At 56.2% G+C, this 24,743-nt stretch overlaps 1 protein-coding gene across 1 annotated transcript; it reads right to left on the bottom strand.

Moving 5' to 3' along the window:
- Positions 1-1,451: 1,451 nt before the first annotated feature.
- WSCD2 (WSC domain sialate O sulfotransferase 2) lies at positions 1,452-21,860 on the bottom strand. The gene is made up of 9 exons (XM_005524300.2): positions 21,764-21,860; positions 12,462-13,378; positions 9,606-9,720; positions 9,077-9,261; positions 8,141-8,262; positions 7,393-7,567; positions 6,477-6,641; positions 4,611-4,811; positions 1,452-3,035 (listed from the first exon to the last, which is right to left on the bottom strand). The coding sequence occupies exons 2-9, from the start codon at positions 12,835-12,837 to the stop codon at positions 2,683-2,685; spliced, it is 1,692 nt and encodes a 563-aa protein (XP_005524357.1). The 5' UTR covers positions 12,838-13,378; positions 21,764-21,860; the 3' UTR covers positions 1,452-2,682.
- Between the last annotated feature and the right edge of the window lie 2,883 nt (positions 21,861-24,743).

The following is a 24,743-nucleotide window of genomic DNA, read 5'->3' as shown; positions in this document are numbered from 1 at the left end:
CCACCCAGGGATGCTGAGGCTGAGTCAAGCGGAAAGATTCCCAGCTTTTCAAATCCTCATGGAAAGGCTGAGTGCTGCCTCCCCCAGGCACCACGGAGGCAGCCGAGCAGGCTATTAAATGTCAAGAGCCTTCCCCCGGAAAATGATGCGGGAAGGGTGGTTGGCTCCTTTTCCCAGGGGGAATAGGGATTTTATCCTTGCGTGCCAGTCCCACGTGGTTAAAATACAGCCCAGCGTTTAATAAATCAATAAAAAAATCGGTGTACAAAGCTCCAGCTCGGGCTGTGCGTGCGGGGCCAGCAGCTCCTGGCGGGAGGGGGAAGCTGCTCCTGCATCAGTGGGATGAGGGGAAGGGGGATCCCATAATCCAGAGGTGCAGCCAGATGTGCAGCACGCCCTGACACGGTCATAATAGCTTCCAACTGCTCCATTTCAGCGTAAATTAAAGTTTAAAAAAAAAAAAAACCAGTTGCGGTGCAATAAAAGCAGGGAGAAATAAATAAAAAAGAGGTAAATTGATACTGCTGGAGGCTGGGGAGATTCCCAGGGTGGTTTTTTTTGTGGGAAGGGGTTTGTGGAGGTGCAGATGTGGGGTCTCCTCCCCTCCCTCCTCCCAAGCTGCAGCCCAGGCTCCGGGCGCCGCACGCGATGTCATCCCTTAATTGCTTTATCTCGGCCATTGGGGGGTTAATTACTTCCGAGGGGAGGGAGGGAGCGCTGCCCCTTTGGTGGCCGGGGCCTGTCAGAACAAATCAAGACTGATGTGAGGCTTCATCCCTGCTAAAAAAAAAAAAAAAATTAAAAAAATTAAAAAAAGGGAATTTCACCAATTCCAGATTAGAAATAAGGGATAAATCGCAGCCAGCTCTCGCTCTGGTGCTGAGGAAGGGCAGAAATAAATCCTGCAGTGAATCTCCCCCTTCCTACCACACATCCCATTAAATCTGTCTGTAAGGACACTCTCCAGGTGCTAAAGCTCCCAAAAAGGAGCCACTTTGGTTGCGTGGTCAGCACAGAAACGACAGTAACAGGATTTAAATACCCCTTAATGGGCTTAAATACAGAAATGAATTAATGGGATTAAAGGGGAGAGGAGCCACTCTCCCTTCGCTCCCACATCCCTGGTCTGGGATGGCTGGGGGTGCTCAGGTGGCCCCACAAACACACGGGAGGCAGAGCAGCAACAAAAGCTCTCTTTTAATTGCTGGGTGGCCCTGAGGGTTTGTTCTGACTGACAGACATCCCCGGGGCTGCCATGAGCAAAGGATGGGCCCAGCTGCCTTCCCACTGCCACGAATCCCAAAAATCCTCCAGCTACCTGTCAAGGGAAGAGTTAAAAACCGGGCAGCTGCTCCCTCTGAATGCAATCCCCCCACCTCCTTCAAAAAAACAAGGAGCAGGATCCCCCCCCCCAGCCCAGCTCTGCTCCGCACACACCTTAGAAAAATAGATTTTTATTGAAATTCTCCTTTTTTCTCCAGGGAGTTTTCATCTCTCTTGGAATAGAGACCAAGCAGGCTCTCTGGATTCCACCTGGGCCTGCATTTCTATCAGGATCAAGAGTTAAAAGCCAACTGGTGAATCTCTAACTCTAGAAAAGGCTGCGTACAATATATGGCTTTTGCACCTACATCCAAGGGGGTCTTGCGGGTTGGGAGCTTTGGGGAGCTCGTTTGGGGCAAAGCCAGGACGGGGAGGGTGGCGTGGGATGAGGGGACAGCCAGGGACCACATGCAGCTGTGCACGAAGCCAGCCCAGAAATCGGCACATTCCCGGTGTGTGGGATCCTTTGGTTTGGCTTTGGGACACCCCAAAGCTCAGCCCCAGGGTTTGCTCCCCACGGGGGTTGGGGTTGCAGTGTGGACCCTGGTCCCCCAAAACTGCTTCTGACCCCCCAGAAATGCTCCTGAGGGGCCGTTCTAGCTCGTGGGCTCTGAAATGAGGCCTGGATGAGCTCGTGGGTCCCAACAGCTCCTCTGTCCAGGGAAAACGTCCCCCTCTGGAGCAGCATCCACAGGGAAGGGGAGCTTCCACCTGTGGCCCCGCTGGTGGGGGTCATGGGCCTCCCATCAACGGCTGGAGCAGCAACTTTGCCTGGTGCTGTGGCTGGGGAATTCCAGGGAATTCTCTGGGAGCCACAGGATGGCTCGAGGTGCCACAGCCACCACGTCTGGGGACATCGCACAGCACGGCCTTGCCAATCCCATAACCTCAGGCAGGATCCACGGGAACCCACACGGTGCCACGGCCTCGGGAAGGCTGAAGATTCCATCCAGGACAAGAGGAATCCTTCCAGGGCTGGGATTCTGGGGATACCCACCCCCAGGGAGCTCAGCTCCAGCAGCTCTGGGTGCTTCAGGCACGGCCCGAGCAGCTCGGCGTCCCCAGGAGAGCCCAAGGGGGACACAAACTTCCCACTGCACTTCCCAGGAGGGCTGGAGCAGCCAGAACGGGAGCAGGGACCCCGGGGCAGGGAAGGCACCCGTGTCCCCAGGTTGGCCAAAAAAAAGCTCAGCGGTGTCTGGGGACCTGTGGTGGCTCATGCAGGGAGTGACCAACAGCTACAGCAGCACACGGAGGGTTAAAAGAGCAGCCACCCACTGGGTGGAATTAGGCAGGAGCCGGGAGGACCGAGAGCCACCCCTGGCCACGCAGGGCGCGGTCCCCCCGCCGCCGTCACCATCATCTGGGGAAATAATCCTCGGGCACCCCCGAGAGGTTGCGGAGCTTCAGCGCCGCGTCCACGGTTCGGATGTAGCCGCTGATCGTCTTCCTCATCTCGGGGGTGTAGGGGTCGTACTCCAGTTTCCTCAGGCCCGAGCGCTTGAAGTTGCCGTCCTTCTGTCCCTCCACGCACAGCAGCCTGTCCTCGCAGGCCGTGACGCCCAGCAGTGCCACCATCCTCTGCAGCTGCACGAACAGGTCCCGTTTGAGGTCCTCGAAGTGCACCACCAGCACCTTCTTGCCGTAGCGCAGCCAGTCCAGCGTGTGGGTTGCCCACCACGGAGCGTAGTTGGCCACAAATTCGGGCCACTCTGGGGGGAAGAAAGAAAAAAAAAGGAGCAGAGGGTGTGAGTGGATGTCCTCTGTGTCCTCTCCCATCCCTGCTGGAAGCTCTCGATTAAGCTTCTGGTTAATTGATCCCGCCATTCAAATCAGGTGGTAAAAGGGGTGATGAAACGAGAATCGGCTGCGTTAAAAGCGTCTCCCTCTTCCTCGTGTCCTCCCCGCAAAAACCAGGGCCTGATTAGCAGCTGGACTGGGCTTAATTCCCTGAGGAATCGTTAACCACAGGATGTGTTCCATTAAACAGATCCAGGACAATTCACCTTGTGTAATCACAGCACATAAAACTTTGCTTTGGAGCCGCTCCAGGGATGTCGTAAAATTAATGCCACAGAACCAAGCGGGGGTTTGGCCTCTGCAGGGCTGGGGATGGGCTGGGGGAGATGGGAAAACACCCCCTCAGCACTGGGGGTGAGGCTGCAGAGAGGGCCTGGGGATTTTTTTTCTCAAATTTGCCCCAAAATGAGTTCTTGGGAGAAGAAAATAATGTGGAGAGCTTGGCTGCAGGGAAGGACGGGAATGGGACCCTCATGCTCCGTGTTCAGGGGCCTCTCCAGCTGGGAATGGGGTCACCAAACATGCAATGGAAAATCTCCATCTTTCCCAGCAATGGTTAATTAACCTGACAATTAACCCATCGGCTAATTGCTCCACACATCCTCTGGAAAGAATTTGGTGATGTACTTTGAAGTGCATCCAAACGAGACTGTGCTGGCGTGGAGGGAATGGTCCCGTCTGGATCTCCGAGGCCTGGGACAGGCTGGGCAGGGGTTTGGGATTGGGAAGGCTCAGGAGGCTCCCTGTGGTGCTGGGATACCAACCCTGGATCCATCCACAGATGCATGGGGAACAAAACCAACCGAGAGGGGCTCCTGTGCCACCGCAGTGGGGACAGTGCCAGCCCGGGGACACGAGGCTGAGGAAGTGGGGGACACCACACCCCGCTGGTTTTATGGGATGGAGAGAGCAGGGCCGGGCTGTCCCCAGCACTGTGAGCACATGGAGATAACGAAATCCAGGCACATCCCAGCCACAGCAGCCAAAGCTCCCCTTAAATAAACTCGGAATTAAGGGTAGCAGATGTTCAATCGAGCTAAACATTTTAACTCTTTCCAATGAAGTCAATCCCACAACAGCAATTTGGAAATTGCTGTAATTAAGCAGCCTCGGGCACACGCCTGTGCGTGGGAAAGGCGGTGGCTCGGGAGCAGCCGGACACACGGGAATAACGCCTGGATGCCGTAGGGATGGGCTGGGGGCTGCCAGAACTCACCGTGGTCACTCTGAGGACGGGAGATGCCCATCCTGGCCTGGGCCAGCCAGGGCAGGGTGGTCCTGCTGTCCTGTTCCGTCCCATCTTGTCCCACCCCACCCACCACGGCAGCGCGTGACCATCCAAGCTCTCACCAAGAGCTGGCCCCAAACTGGTGCCACAGCCCAAGATTCCCCCGTGGACACCCAACTCTGGCTCTGCTGGGATTTCCCAACCAATTCCCAGCTCCAGCAGCCGGGCTGGAGCTCTCCCAGCGGATTCCCTGCCCTACCTTTGCCCTTCCAGTGGGCGTGGGCGGCGAAGCCGATGTGTCCCCCGTATTTGCGGTTGAACTCGGCCATCAGGGCCTTGTAGGGGTTACGGATGAGCAGGATGGCCGAGTCGAAGGACTCGATCTCCTTCTGCCCACTCTCATGGGTCTTGATGCAAATGGTCCTCCCACTTCTCCAGTGATCCCGCTCGCCCTTGAATCCTGCCCGGAGAGAGCTGGGATGAATGGGAGTGACGGGGAGCTGGGAAGGAGGCTCAGCCAGGGGAAAAGGAGGCTCAGGGGGGACCTTCTGGCTCTGCACAATTCCCTGGCAGGAGGGGACAGCTGAGGGCACTCGGGCTCTGCTCCCAGGGAAAACCAGGATTAAAGGAAGCGGCCTCAAGTTGTGCCTGGGAGGTTTAGATGGGATTTAAGGGAAAATATCTCCACCCAAAAGGTGATCAATCCCTGGCACAGCTGCCCAGGGCAGTGATGGAGTCCCCATCCCTGGAGGGATTTAGAATCCGTGCGGATGTGGCACGTGGGGACATGGTGGCCTTGGCAGCGCCGGGGGAACAGTTGGATTCAATCTCAGAGAGTGTTTCCAACCCAAATGATCCCATGTTTCCATGAAAGGGAACATCACAGGGATATCAGGTTGCAAAATCCAGTTAGATGATGAAAGAAGCTGGGGCGTGAAGGAGGATTCACATCCCTCTCCCAGATGGAAATAATTTATTTTCCCATGTTACGAGTCTCATAAAATCCATGAGTGGGTGGCTCGCAGGCGCGGGGGCCCCTCAGGGTGACATCTCCCTGGCCACACTCGGCTCCTGTGCCTGTTTAGGGGGGTCAAGGGCAGATTTTATGGCTTTAACCTCCCTGAGCACAGTGGAAACTCTCCCAGCAATAAACACAGAAAGGGAAATCCTTGTGCCCGTGGGGCAGAGGATCAGCCCAAGGTGGGGGTGATGCCATGGCGGGGGTCCAGAGAGGGGACCCTGCACCGAGCATGGGGCTGAGCCAGCTCCAATCCCAGGCCCTGGAATGCACCTGGAGTGGGGGATAAGCTGGGAGGAGCTGTTTTCCATCAATTAGAGAGTTGTAATTGGCTCTCGGAGGTGGATAAATCTGCCGGTTGCCTGGATACCTCCTGGCCCCTCCGCCAGGGAACGAGCACGGAACCCACGCTCGGGTGGCTCAGCAAAACCCAGCCAAGGCTTTTCCCACTGCTGCTGCACCCTGGGGGCTGGGACAGTGCCCCCTCACTCAGCATCTCCCTCTCTGCAAGGCTGGATTTGACAGGAATTCGGAAGGAATGTGCTGCCTGTGGTGTTGGGGAAATGGGGATTTAGGGAATACCTGCTGGAAAACCCCAGCAACCCCATGGCACAGATAGGGATCCTAGCTCCACCACAGCTGAGGAGGAACAGAGAATTTCCTCTCAAAGCCACAAAAAGTGAAGGAACAACAGGAGAAACCTTCAAGGTCTCCAGATAAAACTGTGAGCGGTTCTAAACTGGGGGAACTGGGAATGGGGTGGGTTATTGGAGCCAGAATCCCAAAATGCTTTTGGTTGGAGGGGATCTTAAAGCTCATCTCATTCCAACCCCCTTGGAAAGGGACACCTTCCACTATCCCAGGCTGCTCCAAGCCCTGTCCAGCCTGGCCTTGGCCACTCTTAGGGATGGAGCAGCCACAGCTGCTCTGGGAAACCCCTGCCAGGAGCTCCCCACCCTCCCAGGGAGGAATTCCCTCACCAGGACACTGCAGCCCGTAGAGCAGCACCGCTGACACCCAGCCCTGCCCTGCCCCTCCTGCAGCCCCCAGGACGTCACCAGGACTGTCCCCAGCTGGGGTGGGATCCCAGGAGCGCCCTCCCCTCACCTTTGTTGTAGAGGGAGCCATCAAAGTAGTAGCTGCCGGTGTAGAAGCCGGTGGCCAGCTCGATCAGGTGCCGGGCCCAGGTGTTCCCAGCTCCAGGAAAGCTGGCCAGGGCCACCAACTGCTTGGCACGGCTGGGCAGGAACCTCCTGTCCATGCAGCGATTGTCTGCAGGGAGAGACATCAGGAATGTGGCATGGAAAGCTGCTTTTCCCACAGGGATTTCTCAGGAAGCGCTGCTGCTCCCTGGAAAATGCTGTGGAAGGGGCGAGGAGGTGGCTGGGCAGGGAAAGGTGCCCTGCCTAAGGCTTAGAGGGACATTCCAAAGGGTCCCGGACACTTCAAAGAGTCCTAGACACCTGAAAAATCCTAAGAGGATATTTTCCAAAGAGTTGTCTGTCATTCTCAGCTGTGTGCTTAGGGAAGAGGTACTAACAGGGATTCCTGTGCTGAGCAACGCTCCTGCTTTTTTCATGGATCAGCGAACAGCGTTTCCAGCACGGCTCAGAACACCAAAGGATCGTGACAAGACTGACCCAAAACCACCTGAATTTGGGTCCTCACTTGCTCCCTTCAGCCCTTTCCTTTCCCAGGAACAGTTTTCCCTTCCAGTGCTTCCCTGGCTCCCCGCTCCCACTGCTGGAGAACAAGAGCCCTCTCGGGAATGTTCTGCCCGGTCACGTTTTTCCCTGGAGCTTGTCTGATAGCAGACACCCATGGGATCATGGAGAGGTGGGAGAAGCCCTGGGAAGGAGGAATCCTGCCAGAGGCAGACGGAATCTGCTGCTGAGTCTGGCAGCAGCCCCGGCTCACCAGGGGAGCCCTGATTTCCCAGGGAATGAAAGGAAACTCTCATTTTTAATGGGATGCTCCCACTCCCTGCCGGCATTCCTGGGGGAAGGGTGGGGAAAAAGCTCACCCTGCACTTGGGTCTGGTAGACCAGCAGGAACTCGGCAGAGCCGCAGCTCTCGAACTCCTCGGCGGCGCATTTGTGGGCGCAGAGCTGCTCGTCCTCGCGCTCGTGCAGCGGGAACAGCGTGCTGGGAAAGCCGCAGCGGCACGTGGTGCCCGCCAGCACCGCCAGCGGGAATTCCTGCAGGGATGGCCGGAGGGAATGGCGCTGGCACCACCCCGACCCCGTGGCAGAGCCTTCACCCCTCGCACCCGCCCTCGCTGGGCAGCGCAGGGTGGTTTGTAACATCCTTCCAGCATCATTCCAGACCATTCCAGCATCATTCCAGACCATTCCAGCATCTTTACACCTTATTTCTAGCATCCTTCCAGCCCTTTCCAGCCTATTTCAAGCATCATTCCAGACCATTCCCAGCCCATTCCAGCATCCACCCCTGCTCAGTTCCCACTGCCAACCTTTCCCCTCCCTGCTCGGAGGCACCGCGCCCCAGGATGAGACCCCTGGACCAGAGCAGGACCCCACGGTGGCTCCTTTCAATGTCCCTTCCAGCCTAAAATAGAATTCTGGGATGCTCCTTCCCAAACTTTCCCAGAGCTGCTGCTGGCTCCGGTCCCTCTCGTGGCAGGGACACAAATCCATTTATCCCGTTTGGATACACAAAAATGATATCCCTAAAGTGGGTTCAGATCTCCTGGTGCGACTCTGACGACGATGATGGAAACAAAGACGAAGAAGTGAAGTTTCTCCCGGTACCTTTTCCGTGCAGAAATCCACACATTTATCCACGGACATGTTCAGCATGAGCTGGCTGGCGGGCAGGGCGATGGAAACGTTTTCCGGCCGGCGGAAGCACCCCCGGAATATCGCGCTTCCATCTGGGAAAGAGAAAGAGAGAGAGAGGGGTCCCAGTGACACCCCAAAAATGACACTACTGCCACTCCATGTGACACAGTGTGACACGGCATTCCCGACTGCTCCAGTGGCATTCCCGAACACTCCAGCGGCATTCCCAATGGCCCCAGTGGTGCCACCACATTGGATGACGGAGCAAAATCAGAGCAAAACCACAAAACCCCAGCAGCAAAGTCTGGGATATTTTTTTCCTGGCTGTTTTTATCAGCCCTGTGATCCCAGGGATGGAGCCAGGGAGGAGAGCAGGGCCAGGTTTGGTCAGGTCTTTCCCGATGCTGGAATCCCATCCTTGGTCCGTGGTACCCTCAGCCCCGCTGCATTCCTGGTTGCTGCCATCCCCTTTCCCGTTCCTCGGATATGAGGAAAGGGGAGTGGGGAATGTGGGTAATTATAGAGCTGCCTAATTGGGAGCCTAATGAGGGAGCACCCTCAGCTCTGTCTGGAATTCCCACACATCCTTCATCCTGCAGCACACACAGGAGACCCTGATGGTCCTGTTTGGCCATCGGGAAAGAAATCTCCACCCAAAATCCCCCAAAATTCCCTGAATTCCAGCAGGAATCCTTGGGGCTCCTCATTCCACCCAACCCCAGCCAGCAGCATTCCCTACAAGGGGATTCCTGATGTTCACAGGAGCAAAACTATCCCGGACTCACTCCAAGAACCTCCAAGGAGCCATGACCTGTCTCGGGAATGCCAGGATCACCCTGCCAGCACCGAGAGAAGTCCCCCCCATTCCAGGGCTGAGCTGGGATCCACACGGATGCGTCCACTTACACCTCCGTGCGGATTCCTGGGCCAGCTCCAGGCGGTAGACAGAGAGCCGGTTGATCCCGCCGCAGGTGTTGCTCCGCTCTCCCTTGCATTCCATGTTGCACTCGGATTCGCTGGCGTTGGGTGCCTGGATCTTGTGCCCGCAGTAGCACTCGGCCCCGAATTCCAGCCCCGCGTACAGGTACCCCCTGCCGAGAGGGAGACGGGATCTCAGCACGGGTTTGGAAGGAGCATTCCTGCTGATGATCCCAGGGATTCATTTCTGGGCTAATGATCCTTGCAGGGCACTTCCAGCTGAAAATATCGGATCCTATCCTATCCCATTATCCCATCCTGTGGGGGAAGGATTGATGGAGAGGGTGCGCAGGGATTCATGGAAATGGTGGGAAATGATTGATGGAGACGGCGTGCGGGTATTGATGGGGACGGTGTGCAGGGATTCATGGAGATTGTGGGAAAGGATTGATGGAGCGGGTGTGCAGGGATTGATGGAGTGTGATGGGATTCATGGAGCCCCTGTCACCGTCCCTACCGCTCGGCACAGTTGTCCTGGCAACGGAACACCGTCATCTTCTTGTAGTCGAAGAAGGACATCCCGCGCAGGGTCCTCTGCCGGGTGTTGTCCTCGTAGCAGCCGATGTACCGGGCTGGGGACAGAGAGAGGACAGGGGATCACAACCCTCTGATCCCACCCCTCCTGGTTTTCCCCTAAATCGGGATGTGCAGCAGCATTCCCTGTTTGTTTGCTTGGGAAACTCTGGCTCCAAACCAGGACGGGACACCTTCCACTATCCCAGGTTTCTCCAACCCGGCCTTGGACACTTTCAGCCGCAGCTTCTCTGGGCACCCCACCCTCACAGGAAGGAATTTCCTTCACCGTGCCACTCCAATTCCAAACCACGCTCTGGGATAGCACTTCTCATCCCCTCCCTGCTTTCCACACCTCCTTGGGATCCCTGACCCAGCTCACCCCATCCATGGCCTGCCCCACACACAGACCCCCCCCCGTTCCCAATTATCCCAGCCTAGACTCCAGTGCTGGAGCCGCCTTCCCAAGCCAGCCTGGAGGTTGGAAGAGGAGGAAGACGGAGAGAAATGTGCCGGATAACTTCAACCAGCGGAGCCATAACCCCCAGCTACGCCCCACGGCATTCCCACAGGGCTGAGCAGGTCCTGGCAGCTCAGTGGATTCCAGCCGTGCCGGATCCAGCGGGTGTGGGATGGCTCCAGACACTTGCACGGAGCCGGAGACTGATGTGCATTACCTTCAATCCAATGCTCCCGACATATGCGTGCTGCCACTTATCGGGAAGCCAGCCGGAATAATTAGGGAGAGACGAGGACACAAGAGAAGGGGGAGACACTAAGAGGGGGAAGGGTGGGACAGGCAGTTTGTAGGGAGAGGGGGAACATCTCCGGGAGGAATTTTGGAGCCTGTTGGAAACGTGGCTGTGAGCAAAGTCATCAAATTCCCCAAGCATCCCATTTTTCCCAGAGCTAGGGATACAGGGATACAGGCTCCAGCTGTTTGCCTGGGGTGGCTGGTCCCTCCATCCTCATGGAACTGCTTGGCTGTGTGCCACAGGTGGGAATGGCTGGACTTGTCCAGGAAGGCACCAGAGACGGATGTGGCTGAGGGTTGGGATCTGTTCCTGCTTCCCTTGCCTTCACTGCCTAAAAATCCTCCCTGGCTGGAGGCAGATGCCCCGTCCCACGGGGATTTGCATTCCCATGTGGATGAGGCCGTTCCGTGGCAGACAGGGATGCTCTCCACCCACCCCTTCGCCTGACACTGCCGGGAGAGGGAGGAGGAGGAGGAGGAAGAAGAGGGAGCTGCACATCACGCTCTAAACCAGAGCTGATTTTTGGAGTAGTATTCCCCCTGGAACGATTTCACGTGGCAGAGCCTCCGCAGCCGCCTCGTTAAGCTGTCCCCACTTAATTACCAGCGCCATTAAATCCGCCTGCTCCTGCCAGATATCCCGGTGCTCCAGAGGATCAGGGAGGAGAGGGGGAGCTCCCGAGGCTCCTCCAGCCACACCGGGAACACGGGGCGCGTGGGATTCCTCAAGCTGCTGAGTTTCTCCACACCACCACGCTCAGGAGCTGCCAAGGTGCTCCAAGGGGAAAATGACATTCCCAGACCACCTGGGGTCAGATAAACCCAGGAATCCCGAGCCCAACATCCCATCCCTGCTGGCAGTGCTGGATGAGGTTAATCTTGGAGAGCACAGGACATATGGCCCAGGACACGGGCACTGCTTGGGGTCTGTATGGGGACAGACAGCCTGGGCTCAGGGACCATCTGCTGGGGCTGCACTAAAGTTGATTTGCGGTAATGGAGAGACGTGGCCACCAAAACACCCCCAGAGACCCCTCGGAGCTGGGTCACAACAGGGAAACCCCTTCAGCTCCTTTTAGCAGGATAAAAACCCCTAAACACCACTTTTCCTTTGGCTTCCATGCCTGGACCATGCGTTTTTCCTGGAATGAACGCAACCACGTCCTGCTGGAGGAGGAGGAGGAGGAAGAGGATGAGCCCTCCATGCTCTGGGAGCAGCCCAGGTTGGGGGGATCAATCCTGGATCCCTTGGAAAGCCCCAGTTTCCCGTGGGGTTGGGTGTTCCCGCTGGAGTCCAGCCACCCAAATCCCACAGAATGTGCACTTCCAGCTGCCTTCAGGATAAACAGATGGCATTTTATAAATCAGTGGGAACTATTCCATTTTTTTTTACCCTTGATCATTAATAATGGGCCCGTTTGACAAGACCCCAGGCAGGCAGGGATCTCCTGGCTCCAGAGGCCACAGCCCAGCCCTGTCTGCACTTCCATGGGAATCACAGCCAGCCCCTGCCTCGGCACAACACCCACACAAACCTGGATTTTGTGTTGATTCAGGCCAACAGAATGAAAACTCAGTTTGACCCCTGGCAGAGCTGAAGGGTGGGAGGAAGATGAGGCACAGCATCCCCCCAGCTGCCACCCCCAAAATCACCTGTAACAGAAGTGGGGGACCCGGAGCTCGGTGATGCACCAGAGGGAAAGATGGAAAAATAAAAGCAGATTATTGGCACTTGGGGAGGGAGAAGAGGAAGGAGGGAAGGAGGAGGAAGAAGATCCTTCTGAAAACATCCTCTGGACTGATGTTCTCCAGAGAGGGGTGCTGCTCCCCAGAGCATTCCCGTGGGAATGTGGGATGTGGGAAGAAAACCTCGGTGCTCCAGCAGCGTGTGCACGTGGTTTATAAATAAATGAATAAAATAAATACAGTTTTCCTGGGGGTGTGTGGTCCTGGCAGGGATGGACAACCCAAAACTAGCTCAGAGACCACTGCCCAAACCAGGAGAAGCAAAAAGGAGGGACCCCCTCCCTTGGCGCACGTCCTCACCTCTGTCCTCCTCCTTCTCGCGGCCGCTCCTGCCCCTGAGCGCCCGGCTCCGGGGGCCGCCGTTATCCCGGGATTTTCCCCTGTCCGAAGGCTCCTTGGAGGTGCTTTTGAACCAGGGTCCGTGTCGTCGGGGCCCCGCCGGCACCGTGGCTGCCGCCTTGAAGCCGCGGCTGAGCTGCATCACCCCCAGGTAGGGCAGCCCCGGCCCCTCGTTGGCCGCGGGGCTGCGGGGGCTCCCCGGCACCCTGGGCTCCCCGGAAAAGCCGGAGTGCAGGAAAACCAAGCTGCCGGCCGCCAGGTAGAGAGCCAGCAGCGTGAAGAAGCGCACGGGTTTGCGCCGAAAATACCGCTGGAGTTTTAGCAAAAGCTTGGCCATAGCGTCTTCATCCCTCCCCCGGCAGCCGGCGCCGCGGGGAAGCTGCTCCGGGGATGCTCCAGGGAGGGGATTATCCCGCCTGGATCGGAGGTGAATCCCGGGAAGCAGATGGGGTGAGGGCTGCAGGGCAAAGTCGTGAAAAGCTGTTGTCAGACCCTAAGAAGTCCTGGAGTGCTGGGGAAGGTGGATTTTGAGTCCCCGCGTCGTGGCCGGGGTGTTCCAGCGCTGGCTGTCACCTCCAGCCCCGGTTTATTCTCCCGACGGCAAATCCCCCCGGCTGTGCCCCGGGGACTGCGCTGATGCAGGGATCATGTTAAGGAAATCGAGGTTTGAAGGTGATTTGAAAGCCGATCAGCTGCCGCAGCTCCTCTCTCCCGGCGGCACCGGCTCCGTCAGGCATCGCTCGAGTGGGAACGGCACCGCTGCCCTTTCAGACAAAGAATGGAAGGTCCCTGGACGCGCCTGGAGCCTGGAATGCTGCCTGGGACGCTTTGTGAAAGGGAACCCCTTTCAGCTCACTCCCAGGGCAGGAAATCTCCACCTGCAAGTCAAGGAGAGAGGCACACTCAGGAAAGCGTCCCGGCACACGGGAGGGTGGTGGCCCTGTCCCTCCGGGAGGGGAGGAAGGACACCCGCGGTCTCCATCGCCTTCCAGCCCCGGAGAGGGGCGGTGTCACCTCTCCCAGGTGGGTGACTGGAGCCGTGCTGGTGGCGTGAGCCCAAATCCCAGAGCTTGCAGCTCTCTGCCTCGTTGTGCCCGAGAGGTGCTCCAGGATGGCTCAGGGATGTGGAAAATTCCCGGTTTCACCCAGTTTCACCCCCCGGAGGACGAGCTGTGCGCACACACTCCACACGAAACACATTGCACCCCTAGATCCAAACGTCTCTGCGCCAGCAGATCCCAGCTGAAATCCATGCACGGGCAGCGGGGTATTCCAACATCCCACAGGGTCAGGAGCACATCCCTGGGTGTCTCTCCAGTCCCTCATGTCCCCGGGGATTGGAGATTGCCATGACATCCTCTATCCTCCAGCCAGGAGCATCCCCATTCCCACCAGGATGGCGTTTTCCCAGGAACACCAGGACAATCCCTGGTGGATCTTGGCACGGGAAGGGCACAGAAGGGACCCCACCAGGCTGGACTTCCCTCACGGGATTTCTCTCCTTCAAACCCCGTCCCCCAGCTATGGAAGATTTGCTCCAGCCCTTCCTGGGGAACATCCCAGGTGGGAAATGCCCCTGCTGACACATCCGAGTGCCGGGAATGGTCTCGTGCCCAGGGTGTGCTGCCTGTCACGGTCTCGTCTTATTTTAGGAAAGGAGATGGAAATAAATGGAAAGACAAAGTGCCATTAGTTTAATGGCCTCTATGTTCCTGCCATCTGTCTTCAGTTGATTAAATAAAAAATATTGGTGGAACATATGGCATGAATTATACATCAATATTTTAATTCGGTCTCCCAGAGTGGTTATTCAGATACCTCCGGCTCTGCCGCGGGAATTTTATGGAGTTCAGAGCTTGGAAAAAAACCCAAACCAGCCCTCCCCAACTCTGGCTCAGAGCTGGAGTAAAGGCTGAGTAACCTCGGAGCAGCAGGGGTTTGGGTTTTCCGTGTGCAGGATGTGATGGGGAGGTGCAGGTGCAGGGAGGGGGGGCTATGCTGGCAGAGCAGCCCCCAGCCCGGTGGTCCCGGGGGGGGGGGCTTGGCTGCTCTCCCGTGCTCCCTGACCAGGATTTTACTGCTTTCCCTTATCCAGAACAAATCCACCTTCCCGGGCTTTGGATGGGAGCTGGATACGGCGTGGTTTGGGGAGCAAATGGAGCGTCCCCAGGGCTGTCCCTGCTCCCCAGGGACTCCCCCTCCTCCTCCTGCCGTCCCCGGCTTGGCCCTGCCAGGCTCCGGCACAGCATATAAAGAAGGGGCTTAAATTACTCTCATTAAGCCATCTGGAGCTCATCCTTCTCCATCATGAACTGCGGAGTCACAGGTCAATTACTGCGCATTTGCATATATTCCATTAATGCTCCCGCTAATTGTCTCGAGCAGATAATGGGCTCGGCTGGCGGGGGGGGGATCACAGGCGGCGGGGGCGGCACAGAGAGCACCAGTGCTCCCAGTACGGACACCGCAGCTCCCAGTACCAGCAGGGGCCGGGGATGTGGGGAGCTGATGGATGCGGGAATTATCCGAGAACGAGAATCCCCGCATCCCACCAGCGTTCCCTGTGTTGTGAGGATGGATCCACCACCCCCGGTCCCCAGCGCCACCAGCACTCGCCGCGGTGTCCCCAGGGCCTCCATCCTGCCCCCCAAGCCCTGAATCCCGCTGCTCTCGCTGCCAGCGCGGCCCGCGGCGTGGCCGGGGGACAGCGGTGACACACTTTGTCATCCAAACTAATGAAGCAAACGGGGACAGTCCCCAGGCAGCGCAGTGCAGCGTCCTCAGCCCGGCGGCTGCTTGGAAAACTGCTGGGACAGCGGGAACGGAGGGAATTATCCGCCTGGCCTCGCTCGGTGATGACCCCTCCGTGACCCATCCCCCTGCTCGCATCCCAGGGGAGGAATCCAGCCCTGGGAGCGGCGGGGATGGAAAAATCCCCCCGGCTGGCAGTGCCAGGATTGGGGAATCCCTCCCCGATCCCCCCGACCCTTTGGCTCCCAGAGCCAAAACACAGTGGGTCCAGATTGGAGGATGTGGGTCCAGCCGGGATTGGGGAATGGTTTCCTGCCTACATCCCTCACCACACCCCCAGCAGGAGCCAACATCCTCATGCCAGCCCCGGGATACCCAAAACTCCATCAGCACATTCCCAGCAGGAGCCAACATCCTCATCCCAGCCCCGGGATACCCAAAACTCCATCAGCACATTCCCAGCAGGAGCCAACATCCTCATGCCAGCCCCGGGATACCCAAAACTCCATCAGCACATTCCCAGCAGGAGCCAAAATCCTCATGCCAGCCCCGGGATACCCGTTTGAGCATCACTCCACACCCAACCCACCTCCCTGAGGGAATCCGCGATAATTTGCCAGCTTTATCCAGGTTTATCCATCCCTCTGCAAGTGGAGAGGTGGGAACAGGTCCGGGAGCGGGATGGATGAAGGGCCCATCAGTTATGGATTTGGGGCTCGTCTTCAAATTGCTCTGCAATTATTGAGCCCCGAGGTTCACTCGTCTTCAGGCAGCACCTCCCGTCTGAGCAGGGCCCAACAGCCTCACGTGGCTGCCCCAGCCCCGGAGAACAATGGGGCCATTAAATCCAGCAAATTAACCACCACCAGAATTCCATTAGGAGGAGAAGGCCACGGGAATATCCGATTTCATCCCCTCATTAACATCTCTTATCACCGGGACGGGGGAATAATAGGGCTGGAGAACAGAGGGGTGGTGACATCAGTGGGGTGACCCCACGGCGGGGCTGTGACGCAGGGACCGACCTCGCTCCCACGCCACGGGACGTGGGGACAGCAGGTTCTGAGCCCCTCTGGGCACCCTTGGGAATGCTGGAATGTTTCTGCCGAGCCTGGGAATGTGGCAGTGCCAGGGACCCAGGGGATGGGGTGAAAGGTCCCAGTCCATGGGGTGCAGGGCTCATGGGACACAGGAGCCAGCGCATGGAGGCTCCTTGGACCTGCTGCCACCAAAAGCCACCGGCTTGTGTGCAGGGATGGTGTCCCCCCATCCCAGAGCAGTTCCTGCAGCTCCACATCCTCCCCAGCAGCAACCTGTGACACCACCACAACCTCCAGTGACACCAGTACAACCCTCCAGTGACACCAGTACAACCCCAGTGACACCAGTACAATCACCAGCAACACCAGTACAACCCTCAGTAACACCAGTACTCCCGGGTGGAGTTGCCATCCTCTTTCTCCAGCCCCATGGAAATGCATTTTCACCCTTCCCCACTCTTTAAGGAAGCAGCAAATGAGGTTCAAGGGGCTGAATTTGAGCTCCGTTGTGGCTGGGAATGAAACTGGGCTAAACCGGGATTATTCCATCCCAGCAGGGCACACCTGGAGCATCCAACACCTCGCAGCGCCGCTCCTGGGGCCAGCCAAGAGCAGGGAGCCCTCAGCCGTCTTCAAATCAAAGCTGAGTTTATTTATTCAACTCCTCTCTGCCTTCATTTTGCTGAGAAATGGGTTTGTGCCTCCTCTCCGCTGGGGAAGCCTGAAAAGCAGCTGACTCAGCAGCTCCCAGACTCACCCCAGGGAGCTGCACCGGGATCGGATGCTCATCCTCAAGGCTGAGCTGCTTCCCAGGCCTGGGCTTCCCTTTGGAGCCACTAAATCCCTTCCACAGGCCAAACCAGCAAGGGATGCAAAGGAAAAACCTCTCATTTGGGATTGATTGGCTCAATTTGAAAATCCAGGGCAGGATTTGCCCATCTGCTGGTGGATTTTTGTGTGGGATTTCCGAGCAGTTTTTTGGGTCTGCAAGTCTTCCTCCTTGCTGGGAGTCCATGGGAGCTGGTTTTATTTATCAATAAAAACTGATTTTAAAATACTCTGGGGATCTATCCACGGCCTCAGCACCTGAGACACCGGGATCCAGAGGGATCCAGATGCAGAAGGATCCGGGATCCATTCGGGGCTGCCCCAGACTAATTGATTAAGGTCTCTAAAAGGCTCCTCTGAAATGAGGTCGTGCTAATTGCACAACCTCCTCTTAGCGCTCCCTGTGCTCTCCAGAGGACGGAGCCCACAGGGCACCAGCCCCGTTTCTGCCAGGCCTGAGCTATAAATAAATCCAGGAACATCGGGATGGATCCTGCCCTGGCTTATTCCAATAACTGGACAGTGCTACACGAGCCTGCAGCCTGGCCCAGAAAGGCAATTTTGTTTAATCAAGCTGATTTAAGGAAGTTTAACCCCGTTTTTAATTACGACATTGAGCTGCCTGGAGCTGCAAATCCCCACTGGCGTCCCAGACCTCAGGGATGCTGATTCCTGCCCAAGGGATGCCAATTCCTACCCAGACCCCACAACCGTGGGCTGGCACGGGGTGGGATCGCCGTGATGGTGGTGGGAATTCGCCGTGGGACAGGCGAGAGACTCCCAAAACCATTCCCAGCCTGGATGAGGAGGTTGCTCCAGCCCCCAGGAGCAAAGAAAGGCCGTTGCCTCCAGGCCACTAATTCCCAGGTAATCCCATCTCCACGGCTTTGCTCCTTTCCCTGGGTATTCTACTCCACAATGGCCCAAGTGGAGCTGAAAATGGGGAGTTTTTCCTTCACGCTCTGCTCCCCCACCCACAATTCCATCAAAGCCCGTTCCAGGTTCTTGGAGGCTGAATTCTCCTCACAAGTGTGAAAAGCAGCTCATAAAGGAAAATGGTTTAAGCCATGAATCATTTAAAAAGCACCCGGCACTGCCGAAGGCAGGGGAGGAAATTGGGAAGGAAATAGCCGCGGATTGCTGAGATTCGGGCAGGGAGAGGGTCCCGGGATTTGTGGGATGATGGAAATGAGGTGGCACAGCGAGGATCCAGCTGTGGGACTTGGTGTTCCCCTCCCAGCATCGTTAGCATTTCCATTAATTAATTAATCTGCAGCAACCCCAGGGGTCCGGGTGATGCAGCTCTTTATCCCTCCTGCCCGGGGTGCTTTGGGTGGGGCCGTGCAAGGAGCGGGAAGCTCCCTCCTTTGGGATCAGGGTCTTTGAATTTGGGTGCTGGGGAGCAGGATCCCAACCTTCCCCCACCACATCCCTGCCGGCTTCCAGCATCCCTCCCTGAGCATTCCTGCAGCGGGAATCAGCCCCATCCCTGCATCCAGGGCTGAGAAACCTCCATTTCCCAGTTAATTCCCGATCTTTGGGTGACACAGCGGTGTTTGGGAGAGGCCACCCCGGATTGCGGGGTCTCAGTAACACCGAGGGATGCTCCCAGACTCCCTCTCCCGTTTCTTCCCACCCTCCCGACACTCAAACCCTTGGAAAAGGTGATGTAATTCCTTCAGAGGACGCTGAGTGTCTGTGACAGGGTTTAACCCGAGCAGTTTCGGGGGCTCCCATGCCCGGGCTGCAAAATCCTGTTACGGTTTTCAGACTTCGGGAGCCGGGATGTGCATCCCAGGGGATGCGATCCCTCCCCGAGCCAGGAGAAGGAGGAGGAGGGCGGGAGGAAGGCCGGGGCTGTTCCCCAGGGAAGCACAGCTGGATCCCGGCCAGCTGCTGGCTCAGCAAAGCTCCCCCCTGAATCCCGGAGGAGAAGGAGGTTTAGGATACGCGGGATGGACTTTTCCAGAGGCAGTGCCCGGTCTGGCAGCCACCCCTGCGGGAGGCACGGTCCTCCCTGCACTTCTCATCCTCCCCAAATCCTCTGGACGCTCCATCCATGGCCACCTGCACGTCCCTGTCACTGTGGGAAAGCATTCCCGAGCCGCAGCTGCCGGCACATCCCGAGCCTCACAGCTCCTCATTCCAGGGAAAGCCCGGACGCTGCTGTTTTCCTCCTTGTGCTTAACGATGAGGAGCAAACCCCGCAGCAGCCAAAGGGTTTTATCCCGAGTATTTGAGCACCGGAGTCCAGCCCTGGCTCCAGGATTCACGGGAGGTGTTGAGAAACACCAAAGGGAGATTGTCCCGAGGGAAATCCAGGTGCATCCCACCAGGACCCCGCCTCCTGGTGCTCAGAGCAGCCCAAACCCCATCGAGGCCACCATGGGATCCTTGGGGACCATCAGGGGGGATTTGGGAAGTGCGACTCAGCCCCACAGAGACCTCTTCCCAGGGGAGCACATCCAGCCCAGGATGAACCCCCACTGGTGGGGAAGAGCCGGATCCAATCTCCCCGCAGACCCCACGCTCAGGTCTGCTCCGAGGGGATTAATCCTCCTTAATCCGGGATTACAGCAGCACTGGGGCAATTAACTAACGAGCTTTTCCAGCAGCAGACAATGCCTTGCACAGCCCACGGACATTAATGGAGTGAGAAGGAGGATTTCGTGCAACACTTCCTTCCAAACCTCCTTTCCCGGGAGAGCCGGTTCCTCTCTTTCCCTGCATCCTGCTGCACGAGGCTCGGGAAGGGATCTGCCATTCCCATGGATGCTGCAGGCTCATCCCTCGGCACAGGGCAGATCCTCCTGTCCCACGCTCCTTCCCCAGTCCCAGGAGGAGCTCCCGGCTCCAGGGAGAGCCGGCACGTTGGGAAGCACAAACTCCCATCTCAGAGCTCCCCGCGCCGCTCGGAGTGACAGAGCCCCTCATACTCCAAGGGGGTTGGGAGAAGCAGAGATTTTCCCGGGATCTGGGAATCCCAGGATGAGCTGGGAATGATGCTGAACACTCACGGAGGCTGCATCTCACGCAGGGAGAATGGATCCTGCCTCAGCCATGGGAATTGTGGCTCTGGATGGGAGTCTGGAGCTGCTGAGGTTGGGCCCAGCTTTCCATGGGGAAAAGATCCCCCAGGAAGAACAGAGCTTTTTTTTCTGGGAGAGAAAAACCATCCCCAATTCCCTTTGGGGAACCAGGGCTCTGTGGGGGGTTCCCATCTGCCAGGATCCCAAACATCAAGGATGCAAAAAGACACGGATGAGCCCCACTGGACCCAGCCCTGGTGCTGCAGCTGGGCTCAAGTCATTGGGCACCAGGATTTGGGAAAGGCATCCCAAAAACCAGAGCAAAACCCCCTGGGGAATTCTCCCTGGGCCTAATAATATGTGGAATATTATGATATATTGTGTATAAAAACCATGGTGGGGGTTAATAATGTAGATAATAGAATAATAAATATAAAACCCATAATATCTGCTAATACTATACAGACGTCATATAAACTATATAAAACCACAATAATTACTAATAGCATCTATAATATAATAACATACTTTAAAAAAACCTAACAACTGCTAACAAATCCTGTCTTGGAGGAGCCTCTGGAGCTCAACAGCATTGGATATTCCAAGGGAGAGCTCTTTCCCAAGCCCTGGGAAGGGACAGCCCCTTCTAAAGGATAACTCCCAGATTAATTCCCAGAGGGAGGAAGGATACGGCACTCACCGGATGAGAAGGTGCAGGGGGCCAGGGCCACCCCGGGGCTGTGATTCCCAGTGCCAGGCTGTGATTCCCAGTGCCAGGCTGTGATTCCCAGTGCCAGGCTGTGATTCCCAGTGCCAGGCTGTGATTCCCAGCTCTGGATTGCCAGGAAAGTTTCTTTAATCCTGCCTTGACGGAGGCCGGGGTTTATAGGGCTCAGCTCAAGGTTACCTTCACGCCGTTCTGCAACTGCCTCTGCTCTCCCTGCTCATTTTTATATTAAATTATTCCCAGAAGTTGCCAGCATGGATGTGGGAAGAGGAAAATAAACGGGGGAGAGGCTTCTGGCAGGATTTCATTGCCTTATATTCCTTATTTCCCCGGCGGAGCCGTTCGTGCACAAAGTCTGGGAAGGAGGATGAGGATGAGGATGGGGATGAGGATGAGGACGGGAATGGGAATGAGGATGAGGATGGGGATGAGGATGAGGATGAAGATGAAGAGAGCTCTCTCCTGCCTGCCTCTGCGAAGCAAAACCTTTCCCAAACCAGCAGAAACCAGCGGAAAAATCCCTGCCGGGATGAGGCGGGAATCATCAACTCCCGCAAAGCCGCGGGGGGACGCGGTGCCCCCCCGGCTTCCCGCACACGCAGCCGCTGCTCCCCGTGCCCAATTCCCGGCGGGCCGGGCTCCTGCCGACCCCCGCTCCGGACCTTCCTGATCCTTTTTTATCCCCTATTTTTAAAAAAATTAATTTTGCGCAGGGCGCGGGGTGTGGGGGTGGCGCCGTTGGTTTCCTTCTCTTATTTTTTGGTGCCTCATTTGGGTTTTTATTTTTTCCCCGTGAAACCCCGGTTTTAACTCGCCCCCCCCCCGCCTCGCCGGCAGCGCCGCTTCCTCCTCCCCCGAGCCCTTCCTCCTCCTCCTCCTCCTCCTCACCGTCCCCGGGCCCTGCTCCCGGCCGCTCCAGCCGCTCCATCCATCGCTCCATCCATCCCTCCGTGCCTCCATCCGCGGCCGCCCCGGGGAGCGGCGGGGCCGGGGGGGCTCCGGGCTGTGCCCGCGGCCCGGCCCCGCTGCCGGGGCGGTTCCGGAGGTTCCGCTGCTGCCGGTACCGAGCGAGGAGAGCCCGGCCCGGCGGCTGCAGCTCGGCTCTGCCCGCAGCCGCTGCCGGGCGCCGCTTCTTAATGTCTCCATCCAGCGGCTCCGCTCCCTCCGCCGGCTGCCGGCCTTAACCCCTTCCCTCCCGCCGCCCCGCAGGGATCTTCTTTAAAAAATTAATTGGTTTTTTTTTTATTTCTGGATTTTCCTGGTTTGCAGGGATGCGGCTTTAGGGTGGCTGCTCAGGGATGCTGAGGATCTGCATCCCTCACCCCCGGAATCCGGTTCCATCCTGGGACCGGCCTGAGAATCACTGAATGGAGCCGGCAAGGGTTGAACTTTAAAATGTAAATGCCATTAAAATTACCATTCAATTAAAATATTAAAAAAAATAGAATTAAAAAAAAATTACCATTAAACTAAAATATAAAAAAATTTAAAATTTAAAAAAGTTTACCATTAAATTAATTTTTAAAAAAAATTAAAATTTAAAAAATTTAAAATTTAAAATTTTTAAAATTTTAAAAAAATTACTATTAAATTAAAATTTAAAAAAAATTAAAATTTAAAAAAATACCATTAAATTAAAATGAAATTACCACTAAAATGGAAATAAATAAAGACATCTAGATAAACACGCACATCCAATATATAGCTACATATGTAGATGTAAATGCAGATAAACTAAATAAGTGTTCTAAATAAATATAACATAGCTAAATATATCAAAATAAATAGATGTATAAATATATCATGGGGTATATCCTATGGGTATGTTTGCATATGTGGATTTTTTAAAATTTATTTTTAATTTTTTTTTTGTTTTTGGTGCTGCCAGATCAATTAAAAATTAATTCCAAAACTTCCCGAACTTGAGAATAAGAAAAACAGGGACTCCAAAGGGATTAAAATGAGCGGGAATTTTTTTTTTCCCACCCCTTTTAGTGCCAACTTTAAGCATTGGGGGCATTTTTAGGGGGAGCTGGTGGCAGTTGGGACCCGCATCCCTGGTGATCCCAAAATCCCTCAGCATTCCCGGCAGTGGCACACCACGAGTCCCTCCAGGTGAGGAGAGAATTCCAAAATTCTCCAGAGGAATCTCCTGCCCCTGAAGCTGATTAAGGCAGCGCCTTCTCCCAAATCTTTGGGAATCTCCGCTCCCAAAGCCGCATCCAGGGATACGGGCGGGATTTTCCTGGTGCCAGGGGAACGGGGGAGGGGATCCAACACATCCACAGGGATTCACTCATCCCGCTGGGATCCCCATCCCAGGTGGGAGCCGGGGAGCCCCGGGAGGGATGGATCCTGCCGAGGATCCACTCGGGATTTGGGAATATCCATGTGCCAGGAGCCATCCCACACCGCCCCGGGCAGGCGCAGGGAAGCGGCTGGACCGCCACGCTCGTTTCCATAGGAAACCAGGCTGGGAATGCTGCCTCAGTTCCAGCCCGGGGGCTGAGGAGCTGTTTTGTGCTATTTTAATCCTCCCGGGATTTTTGTTCCCTGGATTTGGCCACACAACGCTCCCTCCTTCTGGCCGAGCTGTGGGAATTGCAGGAATGGGGGGAGATGAGACCTCCACTCCGGGCCAGTGGATCCCACCTCCCAAGGGCTTTACAAACTCTCCCACATTCCCCCCAAGCCCAGCCATTCTTGCCCGCATTTGATAAAAACAGGGATATCCTCTCCCTCCGCAGCTCCCCCGGGGGGTGGGGTTGCAATTCCAGCTCTCCCGGAGGGATGCACGGTGCCTTCCCCTGGGAGCACCCTCTGCTGGAATGAAGTTTGGCTCCCCAGCCCCCTCCCGGGACATCAAATCTATTTTCCTTATGGATCAGGGTGTAATGGAAGCGATTCCCAAGCCCTGCTCCCGGCGATGCTGCACCAGAAGGACCCGATTCCGCAGGGTTTGGGGGATGCTTTTATCCCAAAGGCATCGAGGTTATTGCCAAGGGACATTTGACATTGGCCTCGAGTGCCCCCAGATAAATCCCCACGTCAGGGACGCTGGATTTTGAGCCAAAAGAGATTGTGGAGGTTCCTGGCGCCGGATTTATCCAGGGAAATGGAGCCAGTGGCTCCCAGTGCCCGGCACCGGGGCGGATTTCACTGGAAAAGAGCAAATATTGAGTCCCCATCCCAGGTGGGGACACTGGAGTGACCGTCCCCTCCTCCCCACCGCTGCAGCCCTCACTTCTGAGCACTTAAAAACCCCCAAATCACCCCAGGGCTGGGGAAAAAAGAGGATGCAGTGCATTGTAATATTGGAAAAGCTGCATCCAATCCCATTTGGAGGATTAGGAAGTGTCAGCACACACAGACAAAACAGCTGGAAATGGGATGGCTGGGAGGATCCTCAGAGGAAAGGTCGAAATCTCCAACTGGAATGGGGACATTGAAAAGGGGCCTGCTGCTGTTTTCCTGTGGGAAAACAAATTTGGGATGGAAGTCACATTTGGGGCCTTTTGGGATTGGAAGTTCAGCTTTTTAGGAGATGGTTTTTTGCCTGGGGGGTGAAGGGTACAGCTGAAAGGGAATTTCTCTCCCTCTGGTCCCTGACATTCCCTTGGCAGACGCTGGAGCAGCATCCCAGAGGTTTTCCAGAGGTTTTCCAGAGGTTTTCCAGAGGTTTTTCCTATCTTCCCAAGGATGAAGCTGTGCTTGTACTTTCAGGTGGGGGTTATTAGGGAGGTGACATCCAGGGAAGGGCAGGATAAGGATCCAAATTTCCTTTATTGACGTATTTATATCCCTGCTGACCTCCTTGGGTGTTCCTCTGAGGGTGGAAAACGTCCTTGCAATCCCGGTTTTCCTGGAT

Source organism: Pseudopodoces humilis, chromosome 20 (genome assembly GCF_049639895.1).
Source record: "Pseudopodoces humilis isolate 2021_Gansu_Grassland_sample_001 chromosome 20, ASM4963989v1, whole genome shotgun sequence".
Taxonomy (NCBI): domain Eukaryota; kingdom Metazoa; phylum Chordata; class Aves; order Passeriformes; family Paridae; genus Pseudopodoces; species Pseudopodoces humilis.
This window is presented reverse-complemented; position numbering and strand designations above follow the sequence as displayed.

Coding starts and splice junctions, on each gene's coding strand:
- WSCD2 (XM_005524300.2), bottom strand. CDS start 12,837: ATGGCCAAGCTTTTGCTAAAACTCCAGCGGTATTTTCGGCGCAAACCC. Junction 9,262..9,605: donor CAGGACAACTGTGCCGAGCG/GTAGGGACGGTG, acceptor CCCTCTCGGCAG/GGGGTACCTGTACGCGGGGC. Junction 8,263..9,076: donor CCAGGAATCCGCACGGAGGT/GTAAGTGGACGC, acceptor TCTCTTTCCCAG/ATGGAAGCGCGATATTCCGG.